This window comes from Talpa occidentalis, unplaced genomic scaffold, assembly GCF_014898055.3.
Source record: "Talpa occidentalis isolate TD23 unplaced genomic scaffold, MPIMG_talOcc4v2.1 talOcc4.4, whole genome shotgun sequence".
Classification (NCBI taxonomy): domain Eukaryota; kingdom Metazoa; phylum Chordata; class Mammalia; order Eulipotyphla; family Talpidae; genus Talpa; species Talpa occidentalis.
In genome coordinates this window covers 107,457,867-107,471,906 of record NW_023604295.1, presented here as the reverse complement: position 1 = coordinate 107,471,906, position 14,040 = coordinate 107,457,867, and the positions used below count along the sequence as shown (strand labels likewise).

Below are 14,040 nucleotides of genomic sequence, written 5' to 3'. Positions count from 1 at the left end.
ATATAAAATAAAGTAGACAATGGGCTCAACTGGTCTGGAAGCTGTTTCTTACCAACTAGTCATAATAAAAAACAGTATCAAATACAGTATTATTCTAGAGATTTGAAAGAACATATTTGATACCATAAAAGTGGTAGAAGAATTTTGATTTAACTACATATGTTTTTCTTTAGTTAAAAAAAAAGGGAAAACTCAGTAAATCCATGTCCAGTGATTTTTCACATTCTGTAATTTAAAAAGGGCACAAGTTATTAAGGAGGAAAAAAAAATCAAACTTATTCTTTAAATATTAGATAAGCAATGCAAAATAATGCAACTCTTTCCAAAATCTGTGTTGATGAACTGTGATGAACTAAACTTAATCAAATCAGTTCAAAAGGCACTTCAGGCACTTCTCAAAGTTATATAAATATCATGATATCACACTTAAACATCCCTCTAAAACAGATAATAGAAGCAGTCTCTACAGCATTTATTGAACTTAACAGAATCATTTACTTTGATATAATTTTACATATTAACCCCCAAATAAATATAATTATCTTATATTTTGAAAATTACATACTTTTAAAAGGAGCTTGCAGATTTCATATTTTCCTTTAGCTGCTGCTTCATGTAGAGGGGTAAATTTCCATAAGTCTGCCACATTGACAGAAGCCCCATGCCTTACTAAAAGTTCAGCTACCTCATAGTGTCCATAGGAACAGGCATTATGAAGGGGCACCAAGCCACTAAAAAAGAAAATTATTTCAAAGACATATAACAAATATTTGAGTTAAAATGATTTCTGTAATAAAAATAATGCAATTCTTCTAAGGCAATGACTGTACTAAATACTTAAAAAAATAATTCTCTGATCTTAAAGTTATAGTTATCCATTTCTAAATAAGGATTAATAATTTCAAAAATGTCCCTTTTAATAAAAAAGGACTTTTCCAAGTTTCTTGATGATGGATATAACATTTCACAGCAATCCTTTTCTTAAAATATATATATATATATATATATATATATACACACACACACACACACACACCACAGAAAAAGGTTCTATCACAATACTTTAAATTCAAGTTTTACCAGGTTGCTACAAAGAGCAACTCTACAAGGTGATTTCAGGAAGAAGTGATCAGTGATCTGGCTTTATCATCTCTCAGAATAAAAATTGTATGTTTACCTATAAAATGTACAATACAATTTAACTTCTTTATTTAGGCAAGTTCTAACTTTCACTTTTGGTTCTTAATTCCTACCAATTCAGTAGTGGTTTCAGTGTATAGTTTTAAATACTATACTTGACACAGGTGTCAAGAAATGAAAACTCAAATACCAAATATAGAAACTCCAGCACTGAGGAAGGAAAATATTGACAACAATTATAAATTCTAGTCAGATGAGAAAATCTAGCTGCCTCAACTTATAAGCAAACTATTCTGAGTTAGCTCAGTTCTGATTAGAAGGCATACTAAAAGGAAAATACATGTCATCCTTTAAAAAAAATAGTGCATCAAAAAGAATAAACTATATTTAAGAGGTGGCAAAAATAAAATATTAAGTACCTTTTTATTTGGAGAGATCAATACTTTTTTTTTTTTCCTTTTTAATGTTTTGAGACTAAATATGCTAAGTGCTAAAATGGGCAATAAGAACAAATGTTGGTTACTCCCCGATGTACTACAATACTTTCGAAAGCTAGTGATATTATTATTAAATATTCATGTCTGATATGTTCCTTAATAAATCCATAATGGCTAATTAAAGCTTACATTGTGTGGTTTAATTCTATAGTAGTCTGCTATGTAAGTGTACAGGAAGGTGCTTACTTGTTTATATTTTGGGATGATGTGTAATTAGCTCAGGATATGGAAGCTCATTTCAGCTAAAACTTCCTTCTTGTATTTCTAATAGTTTCAATGGCTATTTTAAGTCTTGTCTAGACAAATTTAAAAAATTTAGTAATCTGATACAAAAATACAGATGACCTGAATTAGCAAAATTAAATTATGTTTCTATTAATACTGATGACTTAGGGATGGACAGCTTCTTTATGGACAACATATACATTTTTTAATAGCCAAAAAAGGGCACGGATGAACAAATTACAAACTAAATAAAAACATTCACACAATGTAATCAAACACTACATATATATATAAGGGTGAGATAAACTATTAAATACTGATATGGAAAGACAAATATACTACTGGATGCAAAGAAAGCAAATTGCAAAGTAGACTGTACAGAAAGGCATCATTTATTATAGAATGGCATCATGTATATTAAAATCTATTAATCCTCGTTCCCCCGCCCCCATTACCACCACCACCATCACCACCACAGTACCCACAGTGGCATATGCATTTAAAAAGGTTAGAGGATTACAAAAAAACTTTAATGTTGCAATCTCTGGGAAGTGGGGTGAATGGGAACTTCTACTTTCATTTTTGTACCTTTCTATGTTTTGCTTTATGGAAAAAATCTAAGACTTTAAAATATCATTATTATTATTATTTATTTTACTGTCCGAAGAGAATGAATCCCAAATAGTTAAATTCTAACACATACCCTTTGTCTTTGGCATGGACATCGGCACCATGGTGTAGAAGGTACTCCACAACAGACACACGATTGTAGCCTGCTGCAAAGTGTAAGGGTGTAGAATGCCGGCCCTCTAAATCTCTGCAATTCACATTTTGAGGGCTGCAAAGTTGCTTTTATGGCACATCACAAACACAAAAAGAACATTAATATTTATTCACAGATTTGCTCGAAAGTACTGCAGACATCTTGGATAAATTATAACTTTCTAATGAATATTTATTACCAAAGATTAGATAAAATAGATAATTTAAAAATCAGTACTCTGCTTGGCTTTACATTGTCTACAAATGGTCTTACTGTTCACAGAGCAATTTAATATTTTCAACATTTCCTGGCCAAAATCCATATCAAAAAGAAAAATGCATAATAAAGCAGGTATTTCCAAGATAAATAATACCTTTCTATTTCATCTTATTCACTTCTCCTGAGACTGCTCATCACAGGTTATCTGCTTATACTAGCATGCTCTTAACCATTCTTGCTTAAATAATACCAACATTTCTGGTGACTGCAGAAGTTCCCAGAGTTCTACTCTCCTTGGTAGTACATTAAACAAGCAAAAGAGCTCTGGAAAATTATTTTAATGTTGCCTGGGCCACCCATTTGGCCCTTTGATACACTACAGTAAAGTCATGCAGCAAAAATGCTTTACTTGATCTTTGGGAGGATGTATAGCTTCACAATTCAAAATTACTCTTACATATTCTAGTTTCGGTCTTCCATCTCTTTCAGCTATGCCCTGCAAATCTCTTCCCTTCTCCTTTTCTCCCTTTTATTGCTACCATTTCAGCATGAGCTCCTTTTAGCACAAGCAAAGTAGTAGGAAGTAAAGTAAGGACTGACAGGCTGCATCACTGGTGGTGACAGATGAATTACAATAATTTGGAATAACAATTGATAATTTATAAAGAATTTCATATTCTTTCAGTGGAAGACTTATTATCTGTGAAGTTGATATTATCTCCATTTTACAGATAAAAAAACCAAGGCTCAAAGAAGTAACTTGCCCTTTATTCATATAGTAAGGGTTAATCTAAAGATCCAAACCCTGCTTTTCTGACTTTTAACTTCTTGATCCTTTTGCTATATCACTGCTTACTTTCTTAATTACCCCAATTCAAGGAGTGATGAAAAAAAGAAAAGTCAAATAAAGCCAAGAAAAAAAATTGGCATTTTCTAGGCTACAAGTTATGATGGCAAAGGCATTTGACAATCTTTCTGCTATTGTTGCCACTGTGATGAACTATTGTTACATACAAACTGAGAACTGGGAAGATCTCTAGTTCTATTGGTAACTGAGTGCGGACTTCCACATTGGTGAAGTAAAAACAGAAATTTCCCAGAGGCACAATTTTCACATGACTGAAGGAATCTGGGTAGTAAGTACAATCTCCTAAACTCTATGGAAAAGCCTCAGATTATAAAATCTGAAGAGCCATTTTTATCTGGCTAGGTCAAATATCTTATTTTCTTGATGACAAGTGAGTCTGTGGCTACACTAATACATAGCAAAAAAATGAAAAATATTGAGAGTAAACACTTTCAATGGGATCTTACATGATTGAAATTGCTCCCTCTTGCTGCTGCTTTTTACTCTAAATTCACTTTATTATTTTACTTTTGCAGAGAATATTGGCCAAAAAAAAGGTAGGTTATGAAACACAACTGATTTGACAGGTTACAAAAACAAAGTCTACTCTACTTAGTACATATTTGTTTTCTGATATTTGGAAGTTCTTTATTCTCTCTTCTATTTCACTTTTTGAATGTCAAAGCAATTTTATATCCTTCTTATCTACATTTTGTAGTTTCAAACACTTTACTCAGCAAACAGTATTTTTTTTTCTAATACCTCATTTCTAATACTTTCTAAGTCTAGGGCAAAAAAATTCACCAGGCTTAATTTTCACTTAATTTGAGCTTTGGCCTTTGTTTAGGATATCTGAAAATTGCAGTATATTTGCCTATTTTATACAAAATTTATGGAGTTAAAAGTTATACATTAAACTAAACTATTACTTTAATAGAAACATAACAATTCTAGTGCTGAGATTATCATGTGATCTAGAAAAGGCATACTAATCACTTTTATATTTAATAGTTTTCTTTTTTTATTAGGATATATTTTAAATGCCAAAAGCATATGTATAAATTTAGATCTTAGAGAACTTTAAAATTTCTCCCTAATGGGAGAAATTTCTCCCTAACTTTAAAATTTCAGTGATAACTGAAATTCACTATTTTTCTTTACATAACCTAGACACCATTACAAGATGGAAGAACAGTTGGAGGTGGTCACGTATTGAAAGAAAAAAAAATTTCTATGCAACAGAGCTGGAAAGTGTTTACTGTAATTTCAGCCAGTGTGTATCATCAAAAGCTCAAATTAATTTGCTCAAAATCACAAAAACAGTTTGGTTAGAATTAACAAAGTTTAGTTTGTACAAAGTAACCTGGCATGACTGTCAATACCAATTTTGCAATTAGACTTCCTTTAAAAAAATAAAAACAAAACCCTAAGACTAACCCCAGATAAAAGCAAAAACCATATCCCGTTTTGTTATCTTTATTTCTAAATGAATGATTACAGATGGTGTGCTTTAAAAGAGCATATTCAATATTAGAATATAATTTTACATTTGAAAAAAAATTAAATCTACAAACACTGTTTCATTGAAAAAATTTTCTTGGCAAGCAGAATTCCATAGAAAAGAAAATCCATCTTCTGCATATAAGTAATTCCAAATGGTTGCAGGATCCTAAGAATGCTTTTTTTAGAGCAAATGTGAGAATCTCTTGGGAGAGTTCAAGGAACAGTGTTCCAAACTTTATTGTACTATTAGTACGTAGGTTTAGAAATTTAAGAATGCAGTCAGAAATAACACTTTAATTCATTTAACACTTTAATGTAAGTGGAAACAAAAGAGCTTTCATATAAATAGAAGAAAAGTGACTAAAAAGTAGTTTAATGGATAGAAGGAACTAATGGATAGAAGTACTAGGAGCTCCTTCATTTTTAAGATCTCTCCTGCTTATGAACTATTGTGCTCATCTCTTTTATTGTTTGGATTTAAGTAGTGTTACTTAGAAGCTTAAAATCAGTTGGCTAGCAAAGGTTGAATAATGCCACCTAAGACATTAAAAGCACTGACTTACCTTCACAGTTTCCAAGTCTCCAGCTTTAGATGCCTCTAAGAGTCGATAGTCAACATCAGAAGTGCGCATAGGTGTACTTTCTGCACGAGAGAAAGGAAAGATTACTGTTGGTCTTTGAGGAATTACAGAGTAGTTAAAGAGGAAAAATTATTTGTTGAATGGAAAGGAACAAAAGTGGTCTGAAATGTCTGAGATCTAAGATAGCATATTTTCCTAATCCTTTTCAGATAAGTTATATAAGTAGTTTTTTTACTTATAATCTACATCTATCTGACACTAAGCCAAATGAATTCTAAGACATACAAATCCTTCTGCAGTCCTATGACTTTGTCCTTCAAATTTTATGATCAAAATTTGGCAAGGACAGTGAAGAAACACAGAGTCATATCAAGAATGTCTTTATAATACAAAGTGCCTTACAAAGTATTGTGGCAAAGCTTTGCCACAGAATTTTTTATGTAAACCTACGAAAGGGACTCACGTTTCAGTACTTTAGCCTTTCTTTTGGCCTCAATTTCCTCAATATGAAACAGAAGCACTACTTCTGAAGTCAGTGATCTTAGATAATATAATCAGTGTACAAAAAGACCTATCACCTATATATATTTGCTTAATTCACATTTATTAAATAGCTGAGGGAACTGAAACTTAAAATATCTGTGTAACTGGGAGGTATGATACAAATGCTAAGTAGAATATAATTAAATTGAGCTGTTAAGTCTAGAATTTTAAAGCTAACAAATGATGTATTTTGATTAACCCTATAAAAATTCATTACACATTGTCCCAAATAAAAAGGTTTTTCAAGAAAACAATATATAATATATCACTCAAAGTATGATGATGGACATTAACTGTGGCTTTTATAATGCACATGTGCACACATGCTCATATGAAACAAAAAGACTGAAGACTCAGACTTAGACTGGGCTCTATTTGTGACAATGGACAACTCACTTACTTAATGGTTTCACTTTTGCACCTACACAGTGTTAGTTACCTTTAAAGACTCTCTTTCAGACTTAAGACTGCATTGTATCTTATGATCTTAGACACCTTTCTTAAGTCCACTGTCTAAACAAGATCAAGGTTTCAGATTTCAGAAGAAATCTATAAAAGTTTTTAGATTTCAGAAGAAATACTTTTCAGTTCTTTCTAGTTCAAGTGCTTTGTTCCAGGGGAGTGGCTTTTACAGAAAAAGTTACAAGACAAACTATATTTATTTGGTAATAATAACAACACTTAGATGAAATAGTAAGATTAAAGGGAGAAAAGGAGAGCTTCATTAATGAAGTACATTTTTGAAATATAACAATTATTTTTCTGTAAAAGTGAACTCATTACATTTGTTAGTTTGTGGAATTGTTGAGGAAAGGAATCAGGTCTTGTTCATCTTTATATTCCTTTTCATAAAGAGAACATTCAGAAGGCATTTGCTAAATTTACTTCAAACTATTTTACACTGGGGTCAATGTATATATCAACTAATAGCTCTATCTTTGCCATTATTCATGTTTCCTTTGCTTCCCCCCAACTATGCATGACATTACTGCATTTATAGATGAAAAGTCTGTATGTATGTAAAATATATCTATGACAGTGATTGGGCAGTTAGTGAAAACCTAGAAACATTTTATCTATAGGAAATATTTTTGGCTTATCATTTCAGCAAAATAAAATGTTATTTGTATATAGAGTTGTTGGATCTTTTCAGATTCTAGAATTTTAGGAGTATAACTAGCATGGTTGAAGTTTTTAATTCTAAGAACTATTTGAAATTAGCACATTTACTTTGATGCAGACTGATTCCTTACAAAGGGTATAATTTTATAATCAAGCAAAAAATTTTATGCAAATAAAAGGATACGTCTAAAAATTTAGAGAAAATCTTAGTTAAGAAGTAGAAAGTAGTTATTTAAAGATACTGACTAATTACTACACAAATTAAAGAACTTTGCATTCATTATAAACCCTTAACATGGTTAGAACAGATTCATTTTAGAAACAATGTGAAGAAAATATTGACTGAAAGGATATAGCCAAGGACATTGCCCAAGAGATGCATAATTAAAAGAATATAAAAATGAAGTTAAGGGCCTTCCCTGGTGACTCAGGTGGTTGAGCCTGCTGTGACCAGTCTGTGAAGCTATCTGCAGCCTCTGCAGCACGGGTTTGAGCCCAGCCGGCCGGGGAGATACCCACATGGCGCGGCAAATCTCTCCTGTCTTGCCTGCTGTTCCCCTCAGCAGTGTCTTTGGTCCATCTGTCTGTTCTGCTCCCTGCTCTGTCTTTGGTGAATCCTCTCACCCTCTAGCACATCTGGCCTGTACCCCAGTTCTTGTATGCATGAATAAATCTTAAAAAAAAATGAAGTTAAAAGGGGATCATAAGCAGAAAAGTAGCTGAGATACAAAGTATTATATTAGTAAAATCCTTTCTAAGCACACTGGCTCTGTAGAGTATAAAATTAAAGATTTCATCTAGGGCGAAAGGCTGGAAATAGGCTTCTAACTTTTTCTTCAGTTTTATTCTGGCTTACCAGAATAAAATCAAAAGCAAGCAAGCAAACAAAAAAATCTAAAGTCAAAGGCTGGATATCAGATTGCTATTTTTAAAATGTCTTATAGAATGGTTGTTTAAATATTTGACAAGAAGATGGCAATGGATCTTTCTGGGTAACTTCAACATGTAAGTGCAAATGGAGACATCAGTGTTTAAATTAGCTATCATAAGTCCCCAAATCTTTACTTCTATAAATAATTAGTAAAAGCAATGCAATAACACATAAGAATATACAAACAGAAGAATTTGGGTCAAGATCTAGTCTAAAAGCACTTTTCAAAAGAACTGTCTGTGATACAGGAAATATTCTTCATTTTTTCTATTTAATATAGTAGCCACTAGCTATATATGACTTCTCAGTATTTGAAATGTGGCCAGTACAACCAATGAACAGATTTAAAATTTTTACTTAATTGAAAAATTTAATTTTAATTAATTTAAATTTAACTATATGTAGTTAATATCTGCCTTATTGGCTAGAGCAGATATGGAGAAAGCAGATCTAGAAAGAAAAGTCTAATCTGAAATTGTCTTTATTGCCAACATCTTACAATTAAAGCTATATTACTGCAAACTATTGGCAACCTGCAGACTTGGGGGATAGAAGTGTAGGCTTCTGAGAGTGGATCTTGAACCAACACTAACAGAAACCCAACAACTTCCTACATATCTTATGAATGGTTGATGTACTCTTTCAGGAATCATTGTAGTTATAACCTGGAATTGGATTATTAACTGTAGGTATAACTGATAAGTTCAGCTAGGTAACAGTTCACAAAGTATAGACACATAAGTTATTCATATAAATATTACTTTGAAAAATTATATCCTCTTTCAAAAAAGAAACAAGTCCCATTTAAAAAGTCTCTCTAAAGGCAAAACTTTACCATATAATTCTTTTATTTACATTAACTTTCCAGAGAAATAAAGAATATGAATCATTAAACTAAAAAGTTCTGGCACATACTAAATTAAGCAATTAATTTATCTATATAATGACTTATCTTACAAATCAACTTTTAAAAAGAATCATCAAAATAACTGAAAACTACTTAACTTGTGATACATTCCATTTTATCTTTTACAATAAGTCATAATTCCAACTGCATTCATTACAAGACATTTTAAAAAGCCTTATGGATGTAATCTGCTTAATCAATCCCTTGCCCCATTGTCAATTATCTTTAAAAACTGTGTGCTACTTTATTAGAAATTTTGATGTAATAGTTGTATATTTCTGTGATTTATAGTTACAACTTATGGAAACTAACTTAAAATTCAAGACTAAATGATTCTCAATAAAAAGAGTAACAAAAATTTAGCATGTTCTAACTAAAATCACATCTTTTAGAAATTATTAAAATTTACTGAAAAGGCAGAAATATTTCAGAGTCAGGGGAGTATCTTTTTTAAGCAAATGATCTATTGCTCTTTAGAAACAGTAAGTTAAATGAACTCAAGTTAAAGCTTCAAATCTTATAACAGGAAATTTCTTTTAGATAGATCTTAGTTCTTTCTGATAGTGAAGATACTTTAGAGACATCTTGTTTCACTGTCTTGTTCACTGTGTAAAGATAGCATCTAAGGTCGAAGCAGTCTGAATGCCATCTAAGAATGAACTATCATGAAGAAAATAAATCTTCATGAATAACTTTCACCGTGTGGCACAGTTATTCTTAGGAGGATGATTAACTCTGATTCAGCCCTAAGAACACATATGATCTCTGTAAGTCTGGGAAGGTTCCCTATTTCAGGATATAACAGGGAATTTTCAACTGGGCTGTACTTTTTGGGAGTTCTTCAGAAATTTATGGGATATATTTTTGCCTTTTAGCATAGCCATACCCAAACTATTGTGTAATAATTACAAATAATTCTCCTGTAACTTATTATAATTTTCCCTTTATATTACAGTCAGGGTATTTAAAATGGAGTTTTGGAAAAATATATAGTTAGATTGTATCATCTACGAATTTCATTTGTGGATAGGAAAGGAGGTGTTTTACAAAAATACTCATTTTAAAGAGAGAGCACTGTGCCTTACAGTGCTACTGGACTAGAGACAGAAGTGTCTACAATTCCTTCTAGAAATCAGAAATTCCTTCCCCATTTTACTGTTCTTGTTTGCTATGTCATTCTATAATCCACAGACAAAATTAAAGGGTATCTAGTACACCATTTTTCAGTTGAAATTCTATTATTTTTTTCTATTTTGGGAGTTTAGTGTCTATTTTCATATCTGTTCTATGTTTGATCTCCCTCAATAAACTAAAGTGAAACTAACACTGTACTAGACAGGCACTAGCAGCGAGCAAGATTTAAAGATTATAATTAAAGATAATTTCATAATAGTACAATGAAGTTATGAATTAACAAAAAGGAGGTCAGAACACACTACATGTAAGAACACTAAGATCATTACCATGATTTTCTCTATTTAATAATTTAGAGCTACCACAATTCCACACTGTTTATGATTTTTAAGTCACCTTTAGTCATAACACTCGAGTCAGGTTTTCCATTTAAAACTATTACATATGTGGCAACGTGGATGGAGCTAGACGGGATTAAGCTAAGTGAAATAAGAGGAAAAAATGCTGAATGGCGGGCCTCCCCTGGTGGCGCAGGCGGTTGAGCGCAGTGCTGTGAAGCTGTTTGCAGCCTCTGCAGCGACAGTTCAATCCTGGCTGGCCAGCGAGGGTCCCACGTGGCGCGGCAGACCTCTCCTGTGTTTTCCGCTGCTCCCCTCAGCAGTGTATTTCCTCAGTCTGCCTGTTCTGCTCCCTGCTCTGTCTCTGGTGAATCCTCTCACCCTCCTGCAAATCTGGCCTGTACCCCAGTTCTTGTATAAATAAAATAAAAAATCTTTAAAAAAAATAAATGCCGGATGGTTTCACTTACATGTGGAATATGGAAAAACCAAACAAAGTGTCAGGAAAAAAAAAAAGACAAAACTTGCAAGCTGACCATAGATCAGAGGCATACAACAGAAGTGGAAGGGCCAAAACACAGGAGGGGCGAGCACAAAGGACTATGATGATTGATGATCACGGGTGAAATGGTGATGGGACAACTACAGGGGCTATACCAGGTGGGAGAAATCAAATATTGTCCAAAAATTAACAAGATGCAAGAAAATCAAACATTAAAAAATATATAAAAATTAAGCAGGAAAAAAAATAAAATGAAAAAAATTTAAGTATTTGCCTCCTTACTTATGATGCCTATAATTCTCACCCCACCAAAAAAGACTGATGGAGAGAGTCACAGACTAAACTGCAGGAAAGGAAAGGCAGGAAAAACACTTAGGTAGAGAAAACATTCCAAAGCATTAATTAAAATGAATGATGCAGTTTGTCTTTATCTTAGTGGACATGAAATAGAAGGATACTATGCAATACTCATGTATTTTAACTCACCACTCAGAATCTGCTGCACTGCTTCATTCCCCATCTGTGCTGCTGTAAAGCCTTGTAAGGAGATGATGGAGGGATCAGAGCCGTAACTCAGCAGGAGGCGGCAGGTCTGTAGGTGACCTGCTAGGGCAGCTCTGTGCAAAGCAGTCTGACCAAGAGTGTCCAGTGCATTCATCTGAAAAATCAGTAGGCAGGCACAAGGAATTAGCATCTTTTTTGTTCCTTTTTACACCCTAGCAAATAAATAATTGCAGGAAAAAAATCAAAGATATCACAGACAATTTACAATTAACTTTTGTTTACTGATTCTAAAGAAATAGAATATTCTTTGTTAACTCTCTGACCACCTACTGAAGATTACAACATATCCATCCCCTCTGTGTCATCCTCCACTCTGCCACTCCCCAGGACAACTAGAGTGTCAGGTCTCCAAGGGATGGAACCTTTTTTCACTGCCTGTTACACTAAAGACATTCTTTTGGATGAATTTTTTTTTTAAAAGATTTATTCATGCATACATGAACCTGGGTACAGGCCAGATGTGCGGGTGGTTGAGAGGATTCACCAGAGACAGAGCGGGGAACAGAACTGGCAGACTGACTGAGATACACTGCTGAGGGGAGCAGCGGGCAAGACAGGAGAGGTCTGCAGCACCATGTGGGTATTTTCCTGGCTGGCTGGGTTCGAACTTGCACTGCAAAGGCTGCTGACAGCTTCACAGTGCTGCATTCAACCACCTGCGCCACCCGGGAAGCCCTGGATGAATGGGTTTTACCAAACTTGTTCCCAGAATATAAAGATAAAAGACTATGTTACCTAACCTCAACCCTAAAATATCCAATTCCCTATTTAATTTATATACATCAGCATTAATTTATTATTCATATTTCACATGGCTACAACTTTATCCTTAATATATATTATCTGGAATCAATGACATATATACTTACTAAAAAATTGGGAAGTGTTACATTGTCTCTTTTACACTCAGTCCTCTGTTTTCCTCTCACAATCTCCACAAGGATATGACAGAGGTTAACACAGAAAATGCTTACCACTCAGCAGTAAAAGATTACTTTCACTAAAATAAGAAAAATGCTACATGTAATGTCTTACATCTAAACTGTAGAATTAAGTGGTTAGAACTGGCTTGAGAGAAAATCAGAAACTGTAAGAGTAACAGATGTTTGGCAATTTTACAGACAAAACAAAACCCATTTTTCTCCTTATATCTAGAGATAACAACCTGAGATATGTATATTTATGTCTGAGTAATAATAATGATTTTCCTAAAGGGGACATTAGGATAAAACAATATAAAACCATAATGGCATTTGCCCTGAAATGGAGAGGACATAAAATTGTGATTCAAAAATGCCAAAACAGTTCTGGAAACCACAAGCAGACTGCAGGGAAATGGCTGAGAGAAATCTCTCAATGTGCTAATCAGTGTGAATAGCCTAGTCTCAAACAGCTAAGCATGAGGAAGACTTCCTTTCTTAAATTTGCTATCATTGTTCAAAAGAGACCGTAACTTTAATTCTTACCTAGAATTCTGACACAGTGATTGATTTTACTCTAAAAGACTCTTAATTCTTTAATGTGTTGTGAACTTACTACAGAATATACAATTTGTCTAGTAAGTTATATTTGAATATAACTTGAGAGACATGAAACCAGACTGATTACCAGCTGAACTTGTATATTATCTGTAAACCTTAAAAACTCATGTGGAATTTATGTAATATTTTTTTTTATTTTTTACATCATTGTTCATTTTTAAACAATATTTTCTTCCCCCCATCCCTTCAGGTGTAGTCCCCATAGAATTTCCTTCACCAATGCACCCGTGCACCATCACTTCAGTCCCCTGTGCTCCTCCCTCCCTGTCTCTAATCCCTCTCCCTCCTCCTCTCCTGCAGTATATCTGAAAAACAAACAAACAAAAACACTCATGTGGAATTTAAAAGAAACAAATATGCTGAAAAGAGGTATATATGAATATTCTAATGGTATATATTTTCTTTGCTTTATCATAGGAGTACTTACCTTTTCACATGCCCTGACAAAAAACTCCCTGAATGTAACTGATTAGACTAGAGGGTGCTGGTGCAATTGCTGTGCTAAAAAAACCTGAAGTCTCATTCTTGAGACTTGGGAGAGACTGTAATAGCAGCAGGTGATATTTATTTAATCCAAAGACATATAAAATAGGGGCGGCAAAGACCATACTAAGGTCATAGAGAAGTAAAACACAAAAATACACTCTATAAAAAAGAAAACTGAAGCAAATTAAAAAAGACTG

The 14,040-nt window shown here is 33.2% G+C and overlaps 1 protein-coding gene across 1 annotated transcript in view; it reads right to left on the bottom strand.

Moving 5' to 3' along the window:
• The window catches only part of TNKS (tankyrase), a 158,939-nt gene that overhangs the window by 31,699 nt on the left and 113,200 nt on the right, over positions 1-14,040 (bottom strand). Inside the window, exons 12-15 of the mRNA XM_037525996.2 lie at positions 11,739-11,910; positions 5,758-5,837; positions 2,566-2,711; positions 566-731 (exon numbers count right to left, since the gene is read on the bottom strand). Coding sequence (XP_037381893.1) covers positions 566-731; positions 2,566-2,711; positions 5,758-5,837; positions 11,739-11,910 — 564 coding nt within the window. The remainder of the gene's footprint in view (positions 1-565; positions 732-2,565; positions 2,712-5,757; positions 5,838-11,738; positions 11,911-14,040) is intronic.